The sequence below is a fragment of the Maylandia zebra genome, linkage group LG12 (genome assembly GCF_041146795.1).
Source record: "Maylandia zebra isolate NMK-2024a linkage group LG12, Mzebra_GT3a, whole genome shotgun sequence".
Taxonomy (NCBI): Eukaryota; Metazoa; Chordata; class Actinopteri; order Cichliformes; family Cichlidae; genus Maylandia; species Maylandia zebra.
Genome location: NC_135178.1, coordinates 7074865 through 7091670, shown reverse-complemented (window position 1 = coordinate 7091670; position 16806 = coordinate 7074865). Strand labels below are relative to the sequence as shown.

Sequence of the window (16806 nt, the reverse complement as noted above, 5' to 3'; positions counted from 1 at the left end):
CTTTAACATATCTTGTATCATGACCACGTAGATTGATCAGTGAACAATATAATTTGTAAATGATTTTTTGATAGGGTCGATCTGTTTATGCATTCTCGAATATATTTATAATCTCTTCATTCCCAGTCGATAACTGAGAATTTTTTAGCTTCTTTTAGAAACACACACTTCTTACCGAAGAAATGAATATTATTTTACAGTGTTGCTGAATCACATACCACCATGCCAATCAGATTACTTATTCCATGTGAGGGTGAGGAGGTGACCCTCCTGGATAAGATGGTGAAGGTTTGCTGCGTTTTGGTGAACAGTGTGATAAAAAAAAAACTGATGTGATGTTCTATAAGGTGGTTTTAATAAAAAAAGAGGCAAAAATTAGTTCGTTTCTTTATTCAACTTTTGAACAGTGGTGCTAACCCTAACCCTACTAACCCTAGTGGTGCTAACAGTGGTGCTAACCCTACTAACCCTAGTGGTGCTAACGGTGGTGCTAACCCTAACCCTACTAACCCTAGCCCCCTAGCCCCTTACCCTAGCAGGTAAACGGCACCGAGGATGGTGGCCGTTATGGGAAGAGGTAGAACTAGACCTACACCTAGAACTAGACCTACGTTCCTTGTTAGGTTGGTAATGTCACTCATTGCTTTCTCACACCTTACACGCCTGTGTTGCTTCCTCAACTCTCTTACAAGGTTGTCTATCCTATCATTAATCACTATGCGTTCCTCTATGAGGAGCTCTAGGCGCTGAGCTATTCTCTCCATTGGATCACTTTGGGGCTGCTGCAGGGACAAGGTCCAAAACGGCGGTACCTGCTCCACGTCACGGGTTCTATTTATGGACTCACCTGGCAACTTTAGTGATGTCACTGCTGATGTTGTCACTGTTGGTGTGACCTCATGACTCATTCATGCTATCTGAACTGTGGTGTAATTATGAGGTCACAGGGGGATGTGACACAACAGAGAGATGAATCTGGCATTGATATTTGACATCACACCAGAGAGATGAATCTGGCATTGATATTTGACATCACAACAGAGAGATGAATCTGGCAGTGATATATAATGCCATATATCAAATGATCACTATGGCATTACTGAGAGTTGAAAAACTGTCTAAAGTCTTTCATCTTTAATAAAATGATCAGCGTTCTGCTCTACCAGGTGTAACAATTGAGTTTAACATCCAGGCATCCATGAAAACGGAATTTATGACATTTAACGGAGTTAGAAGTTAGCAGGGAGTTAGCTCGCTAGCTTCTATCTGAATACAATATAGCATGTCCTGACTGCAGGGTTTTGGAAACAAATTAAAACGTACAACTCTGCTATCACTTCCAGCATAAATGAAGACAGAAAACTAAACAGCAGTGACGTTTGTGGGGTTACTGAAGTTTGGCTAGCTGGTATATAATGATGTGCTACGTGACCGCTAGCGACACAGCTACGACACAGCTAGGTCCACCCTACCAGTAGGGTTGCCAACCGTCCCTTAAAATACGGAATCGTCCCGTATTTCGAAACAAAAGTACACGTCCCGTATTGAGCTAATAAGGGACGCACTTTGTCCCGTAATACAGTGAGAATCAAAAGTAGTCTATAAATGTTTATGGAATTAACGCTTTGTTTGAAAACATAATTCCCAGCCCCTCTCCTGCTTTGTGACCAATGAGCTGACAGCACACTTATGACAATTCGAGTATGACAATTCAAATTACCGCTCATCTCATTGGTCGAGGAAAGGTCGCTTACGGAGAAAATACCGGAAGACAACAGATGACCACAACAAGAAGCATGGCCAACAGGGAAACAAACGCCGTCACTGTGGTGCAAGTCTCGGACGACAGTACACCTAAAGCTGGGCAGACACTGTGCGATTTTTTCAGTCGCGTTATTCAGCTCCTGCTCAAACTGCACGATTGACTCGCAGGGGTTAGAAGTTGGTAGGTCACGATGCAGGTCTCACACTATCCGGTTGTTCAGTCTGACGTCACTAGCCGTGTCTGGGTCTAAACTCCACTGCAGGTCCATATATCAAACGATCACTGTGGCATTACTGAGAGTTGAAAAACTGTCTAAAGTCTTTCATCTTTAATAAAATGATCAGCGTTCTGCTCTACCAGGTGTAACAATTGAGTTTAACATCCAGGCATCCATGAAAACGGAATTTATGACATTTAACGGAGTTAGAAGTTAGCAGGGAGTTAGCTCGCTAGCTTCTATCTAAATACAATATAGCATGTCCTGACTGCGGGGTTTTGGAAACAAATTAAAACGTACAGCTCTGTTATCACTTCCAGCATAAATGAAGACAGAAAACTAAACAGCAGTGACGTTTGTAGGGTTACTGAAGTTGGGCTAGCTGGTATATAATGATGTGCTACGTGACCGCTAGCGACACAGCTATGTTAGCATAATATAAACAAGCTAACTTTTTTTCCACTCGATAAAAGTTAACGTGAGTGTTCTCGGTGGTCAGAAACAAATGTAATCGCATGGCAGGATGCTGTAAAAGGACCAAACTTCAGCCAGGAGAACAACTGAGATAATCCATCCACAATACGAGGTTAGTCATTCATATACTGTTGCATGGGCTGGGCTGTAGTTACATCCTAAGGTTTTAAAAACTGAGCTTAAATAAATGATTAGTGGTAATAAAAGCCGAGGGAGGTCAACAGGGATCACTGACTGTTTTAGGAGCTTTTTGAGATCAAATAGAAGAAAATACAAAACATTAAACATGTTAACAACACAAAAGCCATATTAAACGCAGACTACTTTAGACCCGGAAGTAGGATTCGTCGCGTCATCACTGAACAACCGGATACCGCCCGATGCTCTGATGCGACCTGAGTGCTCACACTGTGCGTCCATAAAATTAAGGTTATAACAGAAAATCTGTCGCTCGCTCTCTCTGTCTCTCACTCACACAGACACACCACCACCATCAACTTTGCTAAATTGCTAATGAAAAACATGATCAGGCAGCTGTGATTTAGCAGCGATGTAGATCCAACTATTTTCACGGTTGTTGTGGTCGTGATAATTTTGTGAGGCCACATCGAAAAGGCTCGGATGAGCTTTTCAAAGTTCTACAAGTTGTGCCTCCATCGCTTGTGTCCAGATCACACGCTGCACAGCCGTGCTGCGCCATCTTTTTCACGGCGTTTACGTGTTTGCGCGCGAGCAGTGTGAGCGGCTCACGAGCGATTGATGATCGGGAGCTGGTCGTGAGGTGTTAATCACTTCTCGTTACCCCACGTATACTACACGACGCACGATGAAGGCCAAAATCGGTCCGATCACTCAAAAATCGGCTCAAAATGGGCCTAAAACCGCACAGTGTGAGCCCAGCGTTAGAGCAGCAATGTTTGTTCCCCTCAGAGAAAGGGAAGAATGGGAAAAGGAAAACACCTGGCTGGAAAAAGTTAATATGGGCATGTGCAGTGAATATCAGCGCTATGTGGCCAGAAGTGTGATAATATAATTTATTTTGTGTAATAAACGACTGCAAGGATAGATGATTACAACAAATAGATGACTAATACATAAAAGTAATACATAGATGAATAATGATGATGAGTTAAGATGCGTAATCATGGGAACAAGCGGGTTTTCAAACGGGAGCAGCTGATTAGCATTAGAAAAGCTGAAATAATACCTCAGCTGAAGCCAATTGTACTAAATGCACTAAATGTGCACTGTTACAAGAATATTTTTCTTTCTATTGTTTTCTATTATTTTAAGTTAAGCAGGACAGAGTTCTTTTAAAGAAAGATTTACTTATATTCTCAAAAGTTAAGCATGACAGGCTTCTGTTTAAGAAAGAGACCTGTTTTATGTGTTAATGTTGTCATTTTGAGCTAAAAATAAATGGCTAAATGATCATTTGTTTCACATGTGTTCATATCACAAAGAATACACATCTACTTAAATCAAATTCAAGTCAAAGGGTTAAAAAAAATAATTTCACACACAAAAAAAGAGCTAGAAAATTCACCACACTGGGAAGGGTGAAGACAACTGGGTCGCCCGGCCCTGGCCACGAGGTGTCCCTTATTTATTTTTCAGGGAGTTGGCAACCCTATCCACACTGGAGAGAGACCGTTCAGCTGTGACTTGTGTGGAAAGTCTTTTTCCTTGAAGGGTTACCTAAAAACACACCAACTCATCCACAGTGGAGTTAAACTAAACTATTTGCTAGTTTAGTTTAGTTTTTATTATTTGATATTTTGAATCACAGCAGAGAGACGAATCTGGCATTGATATTTGACATCACAGCAGAGAGACTGGATGTGATGTCAGAAAGATGACTGTGATGTCAGAACCCTCTAAATGTTGTAATTTACAGATGGTAAATGGCCTGCAGTTGTATAGCGCTTTACTAGTCCCTAAGGACCCCAAAGCACCTTACATATCCAGTCATCCACCCATTCACACACCGGTGACGGCAAGCTACATTGTAGCCACAGCCACCCTGGGGCGCCCTGACAGAGATATTTAATTCCAAATTATTTGACTGCATCATTGCGTCTTTGAGTTATGACCCAAACTCTCTATCAACTTTGTGAATAAATTCACGTCCCCCTGTGACCTCATAATTACACCACAGTTACACCACAGTTCAGATAGCATGAATGAGTCATGAGGTCACACCAACAGTGACAACATCAGCAGTGACATCACTAAAGTTGCCAGGTGAGTCCATAAATAGAACCCGTGACTCCGTTAAATGTCATAAATTCCGTTTTCATGGATGCCTGGATGTTAAACTCAATTGTTACACCTGGTAGAGCAGAAAGCTGATCATTTTATTAAAGATGAAAGACTTTAGACAGTTTTTCAACTCTCAGTAATGCCATAGTGATCATTTGATATATGGCATTATATATCACTGCCAGATTCATCTCTCTGGTGTGATGTCAAATATCAATGCCAGATTCATCTCTCTGTTGTGTCACATCCCCCTGTGACCTCATAATTACGCCACAGTTCAGATAGCATGAATGAGTCATGAGGTCACACCAACAGTGACAACATCAGCAGTGACATCACTAAAGTTGCCAGGTGAGTCCATAAATAGAACCCGTGACGTGGAGCAGGTACCGCCGTTTTGGACCTTGTCCCTGCAGCAGCCCCAAAGTGATCCAATGGAGAGAATAGCTCAGCGCCTAGAGCTCCTCATAGAGGAACGCATAGTGATTAATGATAGGATAGACAACCTTGTAAGAGAGTTGAGGAAGGAACAGAGGCGTGTAAGGTGTGAGAAAGCAATGAGTGACATTACCAACCTAACAAGGAACGTAGGTCTAGTAGGGTTAGGGTTAGCACCACTGTTCAAAAGTTGAATAAAGAAACGAACTAATTTTTGCCTCTTTTTTTATTAAAACCACCTTATAGAACATCACATCAGTTAGGGTTAGTAGGGTTAGGGTTAGCACCACTGTTCAAAAGTTGAATAAAGAAACGAACTAATTTTTGCCTCTTTTTTTATTAAAACCACCTTATAGAACATCACATCAGTTTTTTTTTATCACACTGTTCACCAAAACGCAGCAAACCTTCACCATCTTATCCAGGAGGGTCACCTCCTCACCCTCACATGGAATAAGTAATCTGATTGGCATGGTGGTATGTGATTCAGCAACACTGTAAAATAATATTCATTTCTTCGGTAAGAAGTGTGTGCTTCTAAAAGAAGCTAAAAAATTCTCAGTTATCGACTGGGAATGAAGAGATTATAAATATATTCGAGAATGCATATAGAGATGGACCCTATCAAAAAGTCATTTACAAATTATATTGTTCACTGATCAATCTACGGGGTCATGATACAAGATATGTTAAAGGAAGATGGGAAACAGAGAGCAATCTATTCTTAACAGGAGAGGAATGGGATGGGATTTGTAGGCAGCAGTGATCAGTAACAAGCTCCCCCTCGTGGAGGGAATTCAGCTGGAAGAATGTATTTCGTTATTTTATTACCCCAGCCCAAAAATCCATTGGCATTGTGGACATGCAACAGCAAATGCTCCTTTATTTATTGTGCATAAATAGTGAATTGTCCTGACACAATATTGCGTTTCGCTTCTGTTATTACCATGGTATATTGACAAAAACATATACTTTTATTCACAGGATAAAACAGTTGTTTTGTATCACTAATTGCCCAGTACGATTACAGCATACAATATTATTGTCACTGCTACATTTCTGTGATGCTACCAGAAATTATTTCCACTACTAATTAATTACCGTTGAGCTCAAAGGTCCTATTAATAAACGGTTAACGAATGTGTATTTATGACGACGATTTGTGACATCAGCAGTGACATCACTAAAGTTGCCAGGTGAGTCCATAAATAGAACCCGTGACGTGGAGCAGGTACCGCCGTTTTGGACCTTGTCCCTGCAGCAGCCCCAAAGTGAGCCAATGGAGAGAATAGCTCAGCGCCTAGAGCTCCTCATAGAGCAAAATAGAAGGATTAATGCTAGGATGGAGAAACTTGAATGGGAGTTGAGTGCACTAATTGAAGAGAATGCGACTGAAAGGAGGCGTGAGAAAGCACCACAGAGTGCCCTTGGCAACCTACGTCTAGGTGTAGGCATAGGTCTTGCCATAACGGGCACCATCCTCGGTGCAGCTTACCTGTCCACCTTGATTGGCTTATCTTGACATAATAACTATACTGTGCTCTCATTTATGTTCAGCTTTATTTTGCCCTCACCTCCCAACCAGCCATGACAGAAGACTGCCCCACACTGAGCCTGGCTCTGTCACAGGTTTCTTCCTGTTAAAAGGGAGTTTTTCCTGTCCACCGTTGCTCATAGGGAATCACTTGATTGTTGGGGTTGTTAGGTGGGTTGTTTTTTTATTTGTAATTTGCTAATTAAAGTAAACAAAAATTATATTTAAAAATATACATTAATTGCTCTGTGTGTTTACTTCAATGAAGACGTGTATTGACATGAACAAAGTGCAGTATTCCAAGATGGCATCAGAGTTTTAACACCTTTTATACTCATATTTTTATAATTATGTTAAGTTTAAAAGCTCAAAGATAATGACATAGATGCATCTGTTTCTGTTATTATCACAAGACCAAATTGGTCGCACTCTAGGGCCCTGAACAATTAGTTAATATTGTTCATGAGACTAAAGTCAGTGTAAATATATGTGGCCAATATTCTAGTTATTATATTAATCATTATAAGTTATTACAGCAGTGAGTTTGAACTCTCAAATCAAATCACTTATTGTCACATCACATGTGCAGGTACACTGGTACAGCACATGTGAGTGACAATAAGTGATTTGATTTGAGAGTTCAAACTCATCACAGGTACACATGTGATGTGTACCTGCACATCACATGTGCAGGTACACTGGTACAGCACATGTGAGTGAAATCAACCCGTTCTCACTCCCAACGCGCAAAATAATGACGACAGAAACACACACTTCTTTTCTTTTTTTTTTAGTTTATGTTTTATTAGTTTTCTTATTTATACGACATATACAACAAATTCAATTTAATCACCGTGAGGGGGAAAGCAAAACCAAACCGAACAACAACAGAAGAGACAAACGGACCAAAACAAGACCAAACAAAACACAAGAATAAACAAACCAAGAAATACAATGACATTATACAAAATCGGGCCTCCCATTTTGTACATATTTCAACCATTTCAACCAATATTCTTCAAAAGAGTCCGCCTGGCACTTTAGCCTAAAAGTTATTCTTTCCATAACAAAAATATTATATATCACATCAATCCATTCATCTATGGTAGGAATATCCTCTTTAATCCAAAGGCGAGTTATGGCCTTTTTGCAAGCTACCGACAGCACACTGAACAAATACTTATCTGGTTTGCATAGATTAAGACTCTCTAGGTTGCCTAGGTACAATAATGCAAAATGAAATTGTATTTTCTTTTGGAAGATTGTTTCCATGACCTTATGTATTTCCTTCCAAAATGGAACCACACGGGGACCTTCCCAAAAAATGTGAAAATGATTTGCTGTTGCATGTCCACAATGCCTCCAGCATGTTGTGTTCTGAGAATAATTGGATTTTTGGGCTGGGGTAATAAAATAACGAAATACATTCTTCCAGCTGAATTCCCTCCACGAGGGGGAGCTATGCATTCTCGAATATATTTATAATCTCTTCATTCCCAGTCGATAACTGAGAATTTTTTAGCTTTTTTTAGAAACACACACTTCTTACTGAAGAAATGAATATTATTTTACAGTGTTGCTGAATCACATACCACCATGCCAATCAGATTACTTCTTCCATGTGAGGGTGAGGAGGTGACCCTCCTGGATAAGATGATGAAGGTTTGCTGCGTTTTGGTGAACAGTGTGATAAAAAAAAACTGATGTGATGTTCTATAAGGTGGTTTTAATAAAAAAAGAGGCAAAAATTAGTTCGTTTCTTTATTCAACTTTTGAACAGTGGTACAGTCAGAGTACAGTTCAGCAAACCTGATACCTGCAAGGGGAAAACATGCAAAAATAATCAAGGGCCATTTATCACAGCAGCCACAACCACAGACTGTATATAAAAGACCGAAGTCTCATCCTCAGCATTTTGGCAGCTGCTGTCTTGATGTTTTTGCAGTCTGACTTCTTTTTGCAAACAGACGTCGCCCCTGCTGGTCAGTAGAAAGAAAGCAAATTCAAGGCACTTCCTCACAGACTCCGCTTTTGAAATCTTTGAGGTTACATGCATCTTTCTTTAATATACAGTCTGTGGGCACAACAGAAATTATACAGGATGTTGGCTAGCTGTGGAGCATTGCAAAGCCATCTAAATTTAATTCACATATATTTCCATTTGTATGTAATTTAGTTTTTTAAATTTCAGATTGCACATATAGTATTTTACAATTATAAGTGGGGTTTGATGACAGCTTTAAAGACAAAGCTTTAAAGATAGATCATCAAGTTTATATATAATGAGCCTTTTTTTAAGATATGCATGATTTGAACTAGAATTTTATACAATAAACCATTTTCAACCCTTGTAGCAAGTTCCAACTAAAAATCATAGAGAGAGGGATCCACAATGATAAACTAAAATATGTATTTAGAACTCTAATGAAGAAACAATGCCATCTGTTAAATATCTGACTAACAGGGAGACTATGCAAGTAACAGCACAGGCTGACCAATGCCAATGACAAACACACATTAGTTAACACTTTATCTTACTCAGATCATTTAAATAAGATTTATGGCACATACACCAGATGTATCAGGCTAACTAACCACAACTGCACACCACTGTCACCATCACCTGCGTGGCTTTGAATGATTCAATCGTGCCGCCTCCTATAAACATGCAGGTCATACGGACTATGCTTCTAAATTGTCTTTCTTTGTAAGTATGGTGATCCTATCCAGTGATTCCCACCAAGTGGATCCTGGGAAAAATTCCATCCACGATGAACGTTAGCAGGTAGGGAAAATAGATAAATACATTTTTGTATGTACAAACTGGAGAAGCCGGCTCAGTCTAGCTTTACCCTAGATGCTCGTTACTACATCACATGCCTTCGGTTTTGGTCAAGCATGTACTCTTAATGTTGTGTGGAAGCTACTGTTGATCGTGCTGCTGTGGCTCCATGTTCTGCTCGGGCTGCTGCAGCTGGATGAGTCCTCCATCCTGCGCTGTGTTGTACGAGCCGCAGCTGGTGCACTTCATTCCCAGCACATGGAAAGGCACCGTACAGTGAGCTTGGCAGTCGTTACACATAATCTGCAGTAAGGACATTAAAAAAATAAAAATAAATCATCAAACAGAACAAATATCGGTTTCATATTCACATTTAGATAAATGCACCAGCATTTTATTGTGTTATCGAAGGCCTACTTTGACCATTGCTCCTTGGTACTCAGTGGGCATTGGTGACTGAGCGATCTCTTTATCTATCTCCTTCCAGTGGTTCTGCATGTCACAAGCACTGTGCATGCACAGTGGGCAGCGATAAGCTCTGAAACAAACACAGGGGAGGGAAAAAAACAATCATATGGAAGGCCACCAGCAATCAAATAAGAGGACACAAAAATCCCTACATTGCCACAATGTAGCCTTTAAAAAGCTGATCAGAAACCGTTTTTGCTCTATACCAGGTAGATTGGACAAGCTTTTACAAATTACAGAAGCCTGCACAAAAACCTGACCTCTGACCTTGACGTCAAGGTCACTGAGATTCAAACTTATCTGAGATTTTTTAGTAGATGGAACTACTGTATCAATTTCAAAATCTTACATGGTCTCGTTTACAAACTTGTGTCGACACATCCTGCATGCTTAGCAGGGCGACAACAATACTCCGTCAGCCTTTTACGGCTGAGGGGCAAAAAGCAGACTATAACCCGGTCCCTTAATTACAACAACATCTTATTTTACCAGAAAAAGGAGTTCATTAAACATACCCTGTTCTGATCATGTCATCAAAGCAGGTCCTGTAGAAGAGGGTGAACAAACGCATTGTTACTATTATGTCACAATAGATCGTGAAGATATTTTAATCTGCAGTCAGTTTGTCAGTGCTGAGTCTGTTTTGTCATTACTGCAAAATTGTGTTCTTGGAGACTGTGGCAGCAGGATATACTACAAAGGTAGTTTTGAGTACTATGTGTTTGTCTGTGAACAGATACTGTCAAACTGACAGTGTTGCAATCAGGCACCTATTTGACATTTTGGTCAGATAGGTGCCTGATCCTACTCAAATATCTGTGATTCATTTCCCTACACATGCATTAAACATTCATATTATTAAAAGAGTCACAATAATAAATGGAGTGTGCTTCACTATAGTTTTCTGTCACAAATTTTCCAGAGACTTCTGGATGCTTTCAAGTTAATTTGTGCGTGTGTGTGTGTGTGAGCAGCGACACTGAACTATCAGCAGCAGCAAATAGGAGAAACAGGAGTGTTGACCTGATTTTGATATTAGACTGTAACTATTTTTCCACCAGCATAGTCGTGTAGGTGAGATATTTCACACAGAAAAAAAACTGGATAAGTCACCAAATCAGTCTAACAGGACTAATTCCAGTAAAGTAAAATCAGTCATTATTAAAGATTAAGATGTGAAAGACTTTTTGTGTTGGAAGTGGGAAAAATGCCCAGTGTGTTTTTTTAAATATCATTTTGTGCCACTGGTAGAAATTAAAAAATACACTATTAAACCCCATAACCCTGAACTGACAGTATCCAGAGAGTAAGGAATCCTACTTGTGTAGAAGATGGCCACATGGAAGAACGTGAGCTCCAATCCTGGATGTGTGAATATCCTGCATTAAAAAACATTAAAAAAAGAAAGAAATATATATTAAACTCTGGAGAAAACAGATTAAAAAAAGAGCCACCATTCTCCTCGCCTTCTATCCTATTAATGCTGTTACCTCCATGCAGACAGGACAGTTCTGCCTTGAAACATTTTCAACACACTGAAACATAGAAAATAAAGGGAAATTAAAACTGTGAGGGCTCAACATACAGATAGATGTAGGCGAGTCAGGAACACAGCGATAGTCACCTTGTGGTTTCCTTGCAGATCCTGAGCTAAACACAAATTGCACTTCTCGCAGTGAAAGTACTTCTCTCTGGGCCCAATCCTGTAGAGGCACATTTGAAAACTCACTAAATGACAAATTTTGCCATCACGTGTTTCGGGAACAGTGAAATATCAGCATGATAACACAACACTGTGATTTTTATCTCTGACAGTTTCTTAATGAATTAAGAAAAATGGGAAAATTTTGTGGGGAACGTTAAGAAGACATTTCCCCAGTACCCGTATCATTATTACTTAGGGCTGCTCAATTAATCGAATTTTAATCACGATTACGATCTGGGCTTTCAACGATCATTAAAAATGACTGAGCCGATTATTAGCCCCTCCCTCATGCTTTACTCTCGCGCTGCTCCGTGTGGCAAATCAAGCGCACTGCTCTGCATTTCGAACACCCGTCACAACAATTAAGAGGACCCGAGGCAAGCTCGGAAAGCTAAGCAGAAGTTATTTGGAGAGGAGAGTGACTGCCGTTGGTTGAAAAGAAAGGTAAAGAAAAAAAACTTCAGTGGTGTGGAAACATTATGGGTTCGCGGAGTCAGATGTGGATCAAGTAGACACAGTGTGTAAACTTTGCTATGGTGTCGTAGCTGCACCACAGAGCAACACTGCAAAGTTCACATTTTTCATTTATTTCTTATATTGCAAACATTTGCACTGTTATCAGTATTTGCACACTATTTTATATTATTTTTTAAAGTCATTATTCAATACATTGTTATTCTTAACCCTTTAAAGCCGGTCAGAGCAGCATGCTCGTTTTGTATAACTATTTTTAAATCCCTGTAGAACTTGAACCGCTAAGCTAGCACAATAAATTTTTTTCCATATGAAACCAGAGGAGTTACATCTTATGCCATCAGCTTGTCCTAGGTCACGGTTTCCTTCCACATATAGCTTTGCAAAAATTGCATAAAAAGCGCTTGCAGGAACAAAAACATAATATTCCAGAAACACGCTTTGCCGATCCGATCAGCTGTTCATAACACTTCCCACATTGAAAAAGACGTCAACGCGAACTATCGCAAGTGACGTCATTTTCGCGGAAAATGTAGTTTTTTTACTTGTAGGCCTTAGAACTCGAATTGCACTGCTGGAAATAGTTTATTTTGATGCACATGCACATTCTTTGCAAATTTGCATCATAGGATTGTTTTTTTGTTTTTCCTGCAGTATATAAAAATTGCTGTATCTCCAAAATAAAACTATGAAGACACTCAAAATAAATTTCCTGTTGTTGTAAACTATTTTTTGCAACTTTTTTGTATTTAAAGTTTTGAGGGATAAACCTCTTAAATTTCTCCAAGTAGAAATATATGTAAAAAAACAAAACAAAAACGATTTTCAATTTTTTTTTGTAGTTTATTGCACTTTTTTGCAATTAATGTAGTTACTATGGACTTAATACATACACATTTTAAAAATATGGGCTATAACAGTTGTATTGATGTATAGCAACGTGAAATGCTCCCACAAATGGCACTACAGCATGTAAAAAAAAATAATATAAGCTCTGGCGGACGAAATAAATATCGTCAAATAATCGTGATCTCAATTTCAGTGAAAATAATCGTGATTATCATTTTTGCCATAATCGAGCAGCCCTATTATTACTACTAAAGTTACACATAGAAATATTTAGACACTATAAACATGAAATATATTGAATCAGTTTCTTACCTGCAGATTCCACAGGGCTGACAGTGGTACTGCTTCTTGTCTTTGTCGAACAAGTGGCAAATGTCGCAGTAATACTCCCCAAACAGCAAATGACATTGCTGACAAGTCTGCTGTGTCTACAAAAGTATAACATTTGTACAGCTTTTTCCCTTCATCCGAGCTAACCATAATCAAAAGTACAACTCAAGCACTAAGGTGACATCGAGACGTCCTGCTGTAACCGACGGTGGAGCTCAAACACGTTAACTAGCTTTTCCTCAGTTACCTGCTGCACCGTCAGACACGCTGAGCACTGCACCTCTCTGACTTTGAATCGATCCATCTGGTGGTTCTCCTCTGCATCGTGGCACAGCCGACACACGTACAGTTTACCGCAGCAAGGTGCCTGCAGTACAGCAGAAACGCGATTACACAGGGTACAGACAGGGATGGGTATAGTAGTATGAGCTCAAATTGTGGTCATAAATATTTTGTACTTGCAAATCCGGATTTGTATGTGTAAAAAGAATTTGTGTGTGTGTAAAACAGATTTGTTACTGTAAAAAGAATTTGTGTGTGCATAAAAAAGATTTGTGTGTGGACTTAGCCAAAAAATACGTGTGAAACTCTGCACTCAAGTTTCAAGTTACAAGTACGAATTTTGAACCGTATTTCTTTCTTTCATCTGATTGGCCAATGTCATGTCAATCACAAATTTAACTATCCAATCAGAGAACAGGTGGGTTTGGCTGTCGGAGGGGCGCTTTTTTGAACTGCAGGTCCTTGAAGGGTAATACAGTTTGAAGCTGGAGGATCTCTATATAAATATCCTATACAAGCTAGGTCCCCAAACTTTCAGTAGCTGTTGAAAGGATAAAGTTGTGGTATATCAGTGGTTAGAAATACCATTATTACTTTAGGATTAGTTTAACACAAAGTCAGGGCTGACCCGGGACCATGGCTGTGAGTCACAGTGCGCAGCATAAAGGTCCTTTCACATCGGACGCAGGATGTGCTGCTAATGCTAACTGCTAACTAAAAGCCAAGGATCCAGAACTTGTTGCGCTGGCTGCTGAGCTCTGTGTGTTTTTGCAGCAGCTCTACCTGTACTAGATGCACCTGCTCCTTGTCTTTTCTATCTCTGACTTTATGTCCTCTAAAAGAGTTTCTGGTTTCTTTGCTGGTTCTTCAAATATTCAATAAAAGGGCATTTATTCCCTTCAAGGACCTAAAGCTCCATAAAGCACCCCTCCAATAGCCAAACCCACCTGTTCTCTGATTGGATAGTTAAATTTGTGATTGACATGACATTGGCCAATCAGATGAAAGGAACAAAAAAAAAAAACGGGTCAAAATTCATACTTGTAACTTGAAACTTGAGTGCAGAGTTTCACACGTATTTTTTGGCTAAGTCCACACACAAATCTGTTTTACACACACACAAATTCTTTTTACACATAAAAATCCTGATTTACAAGTACAAAATATTTATGACTACAATTTGAGCCCATATAGTAGTCCTATCACAGTTTGTGTAGCTGTAGCAATAAGTCACTAAGCGTGTGTGTGTGTGTGTGTGTGCACGTGCCTAAATGTAATCCTTATTCTGAAAATTCTTTATTAAACAGTGCTGACAAAGTTCAAGAGGGAGCTTGGCACTGTCATGGAAATTATGTGTGTGTCTGAAAATATGATATGCATGTGTATATATGAATAAACTTTAAATTTCTCCCGAACAGCAGTAAGTCAAGAAGCCCCTCTCTCTTAAACAACTGAAAAAATGCTCTGCTACTGGAAAGAAGTACAAATAATTAAATAACAATTTGCTGCAGTACACCCACCTTTATTTGACATATTTGACCTTATCAAACAAAAGCCAGTGATATATAACAAAACAACATTTATAAATTCCCCTGATAACTGGAGCTGTTTGGATTCTCATACCCAGGCTGCTGGCTGACTGAACTCTGAACAGCTTTAGCCAACATGTCCATGTTCAGCTACTAATCAAGTGTCTGATTAGGCGTGCTGTTATAAAGGTCTTGGCTCACAGTGAAGAGCTTCCATACTAATGACACGGCCTGACCACCCCTTAAGTAATTAATTAAAAATTGGCAATGAGGACATGAGGATAAAATATATTTGTCATGTCACGTGTTAGGTAAAACAGGACATGATATCGTGTGGCATCAGACGTTTTGGCTCCAAGACCTAAAAAAAAAAAAAAGTACATTCTCCCTGCTGTTTGAAAATATAAAGATGAGTCATCAACTTATCAAACGTCAGATAGGCTGTTTACACACTTTTAATAGATCTGTACATCAAATTTGGACACAATGTAAAAGATTTAAATATAAACAGTGTGTAAAGGTTACGTAATTAAAACGTATATAAAATAAATGATAAATTCCCCACGCCTTTCCTTGACCCCCCCCTGACGTTTTCTGTCAAGGCCAAGTACAACCGATTAGGAAGGCAACAATTTTAAATTCTATTCAGTTTTGTGCTCTTTTGCGCTAAATACATAAACTCTCATTTTTCCTATTTGTCAAATGTGAGAGGGAGCAGGCTTCCTTGTCTCCTCCGCGCGTAATTATGATGGGAAGGACTAAGACCGGAGGGAAGGAGGCGAGAAAAGCTCCAGAAACTCTCAAGCCCCTCGCTTCAACAACGCCGTGCAGATATTATGCAAAATCATGCCGTCCGTCTGAAACATTTATTATTATTTAACCCTGTTACAGCGACGTTTGCCGGCTGAAGACTAAATAACTAGCTAGCTAGCTAACTATGACCGTCTCTAGCAGAGATATACCGACGACATAATCGTTATAGCACAGTTATAACTTGGCACCGTATATTTAAGACAAATGTATGAACATTTTTTAAAGCATTTTACTCACTTTCAATAAGCAGCTTCGAATATAATGATCACAACCAGCAGAAGCAGCCATGCTTACCCCGAAATGGAATGCTTCTTCTTCTCCCTCCGCTCTAGAGCGTTGCACTGTTGGCTCCTGTGTTGTTGATTATGTCATCGTTGAGGTTGCATTAGCGCCACCTCTGCTTCGGAATGTGGATCGCAGTCTGTACAAATCCTACCCAATGACTCAAAACACAAAAACGGAAAAACAAACAGACACAAAATTAATACAAAACAAAAGAAACTATTTTATACAGTATTTTATTGCGCCCATAAATACTGTCTCTTAAAGAACATTAAACATGTCCACACAACTTCAACCTCCTAGGACCTGGCGTCCACATATGTGGACATCACATTTTGGGTTATTTAGACCAAAATACTCAATTTTGCTCTACAAGGGCCTGATATCCACTTATGAGGACATTATACTGGTACTGTTCTATCAAAATTTTAAACGAATATCCTCATATCCTCATATGTGGATATGAGGGCGAATATCCTCATATGTGGCTCTCATTTTTCTTAGAAACAAAAATTAGGTAAAAAAAACAAAACAAAACGCTGATAATTCTTTGTTTTTACATTCATCAGGTCCCAATCAGCCCAAATATCAAAGAGAAATTA

General features: G+C 39.4%; 1 protein-coding gene across 2 annotated transcripts; it reads right to left on the bottom strand.

The window, feature by feature from the left end:
* Positions 1-8438: 8438 nt before the first annotated feature.
* Positions 8439-16278, bottom strand: rchy1 (ring finger and CHY zinc finger domain containing 1). 2 transcript variants are annotated; one of them, XM_014408422.1, is made up of 9 exons: positions 16217-16278; positions 13546-13665; positions 13281-13396; positions 11565-11643; positions 11431-11475; positions 11261-11319; positions 10456-10485; positions 9890-10010; positions 8439-9775 (listed from the first exon to the last, which is right to left on the bottom strand). In XM_014408422.1, exons 2-9 carry the CDS (start codon positions 13600-13602, stop codon positions 9614-9616), a joined length of 669 nt encoding a protein of 222 aa, XP_014263908.1. In that variant the 5' UTR covers positions 13603-13665; positions 16217-16278; the 3' UTR covers positions 8439-9613. The 2 variants fall into 2 exon arrangements, with proteins under 2 accessions (XP_014263908.1, XP_004567351.1); XM_004567294.3 differs by having other exon boundaries at positions 16160-16253.
* Positions 16279-16806: the final 528 nt, after the last annotated feature.

Excerpts from the sequence above, each read along its gene's own strand:
- rchy1 (XM_004567294.3), bottom strand. The coding sequence starts at position 16,210 with ATGGCTGCTTCTGCTGGTTGTGATCATTATATTCGAAGCTGCTTATTG. Across the intron at positions 13,397-13,545 it reads CGTGTCTGACGGTGCAGCAG|ACACAGCAGACTTGTCAGCA; the intron begins GTAACTGAGGAA and ends ATACTTTTGTAG. Across the intron at positions 11,644-13,280 it reads CAGCCCTGTGGAATCTGCAG|GATTGGGCCCAGAGAGAAGT; the intron begins GTAAGAAACTGA and ends GTGCCTCTACAG.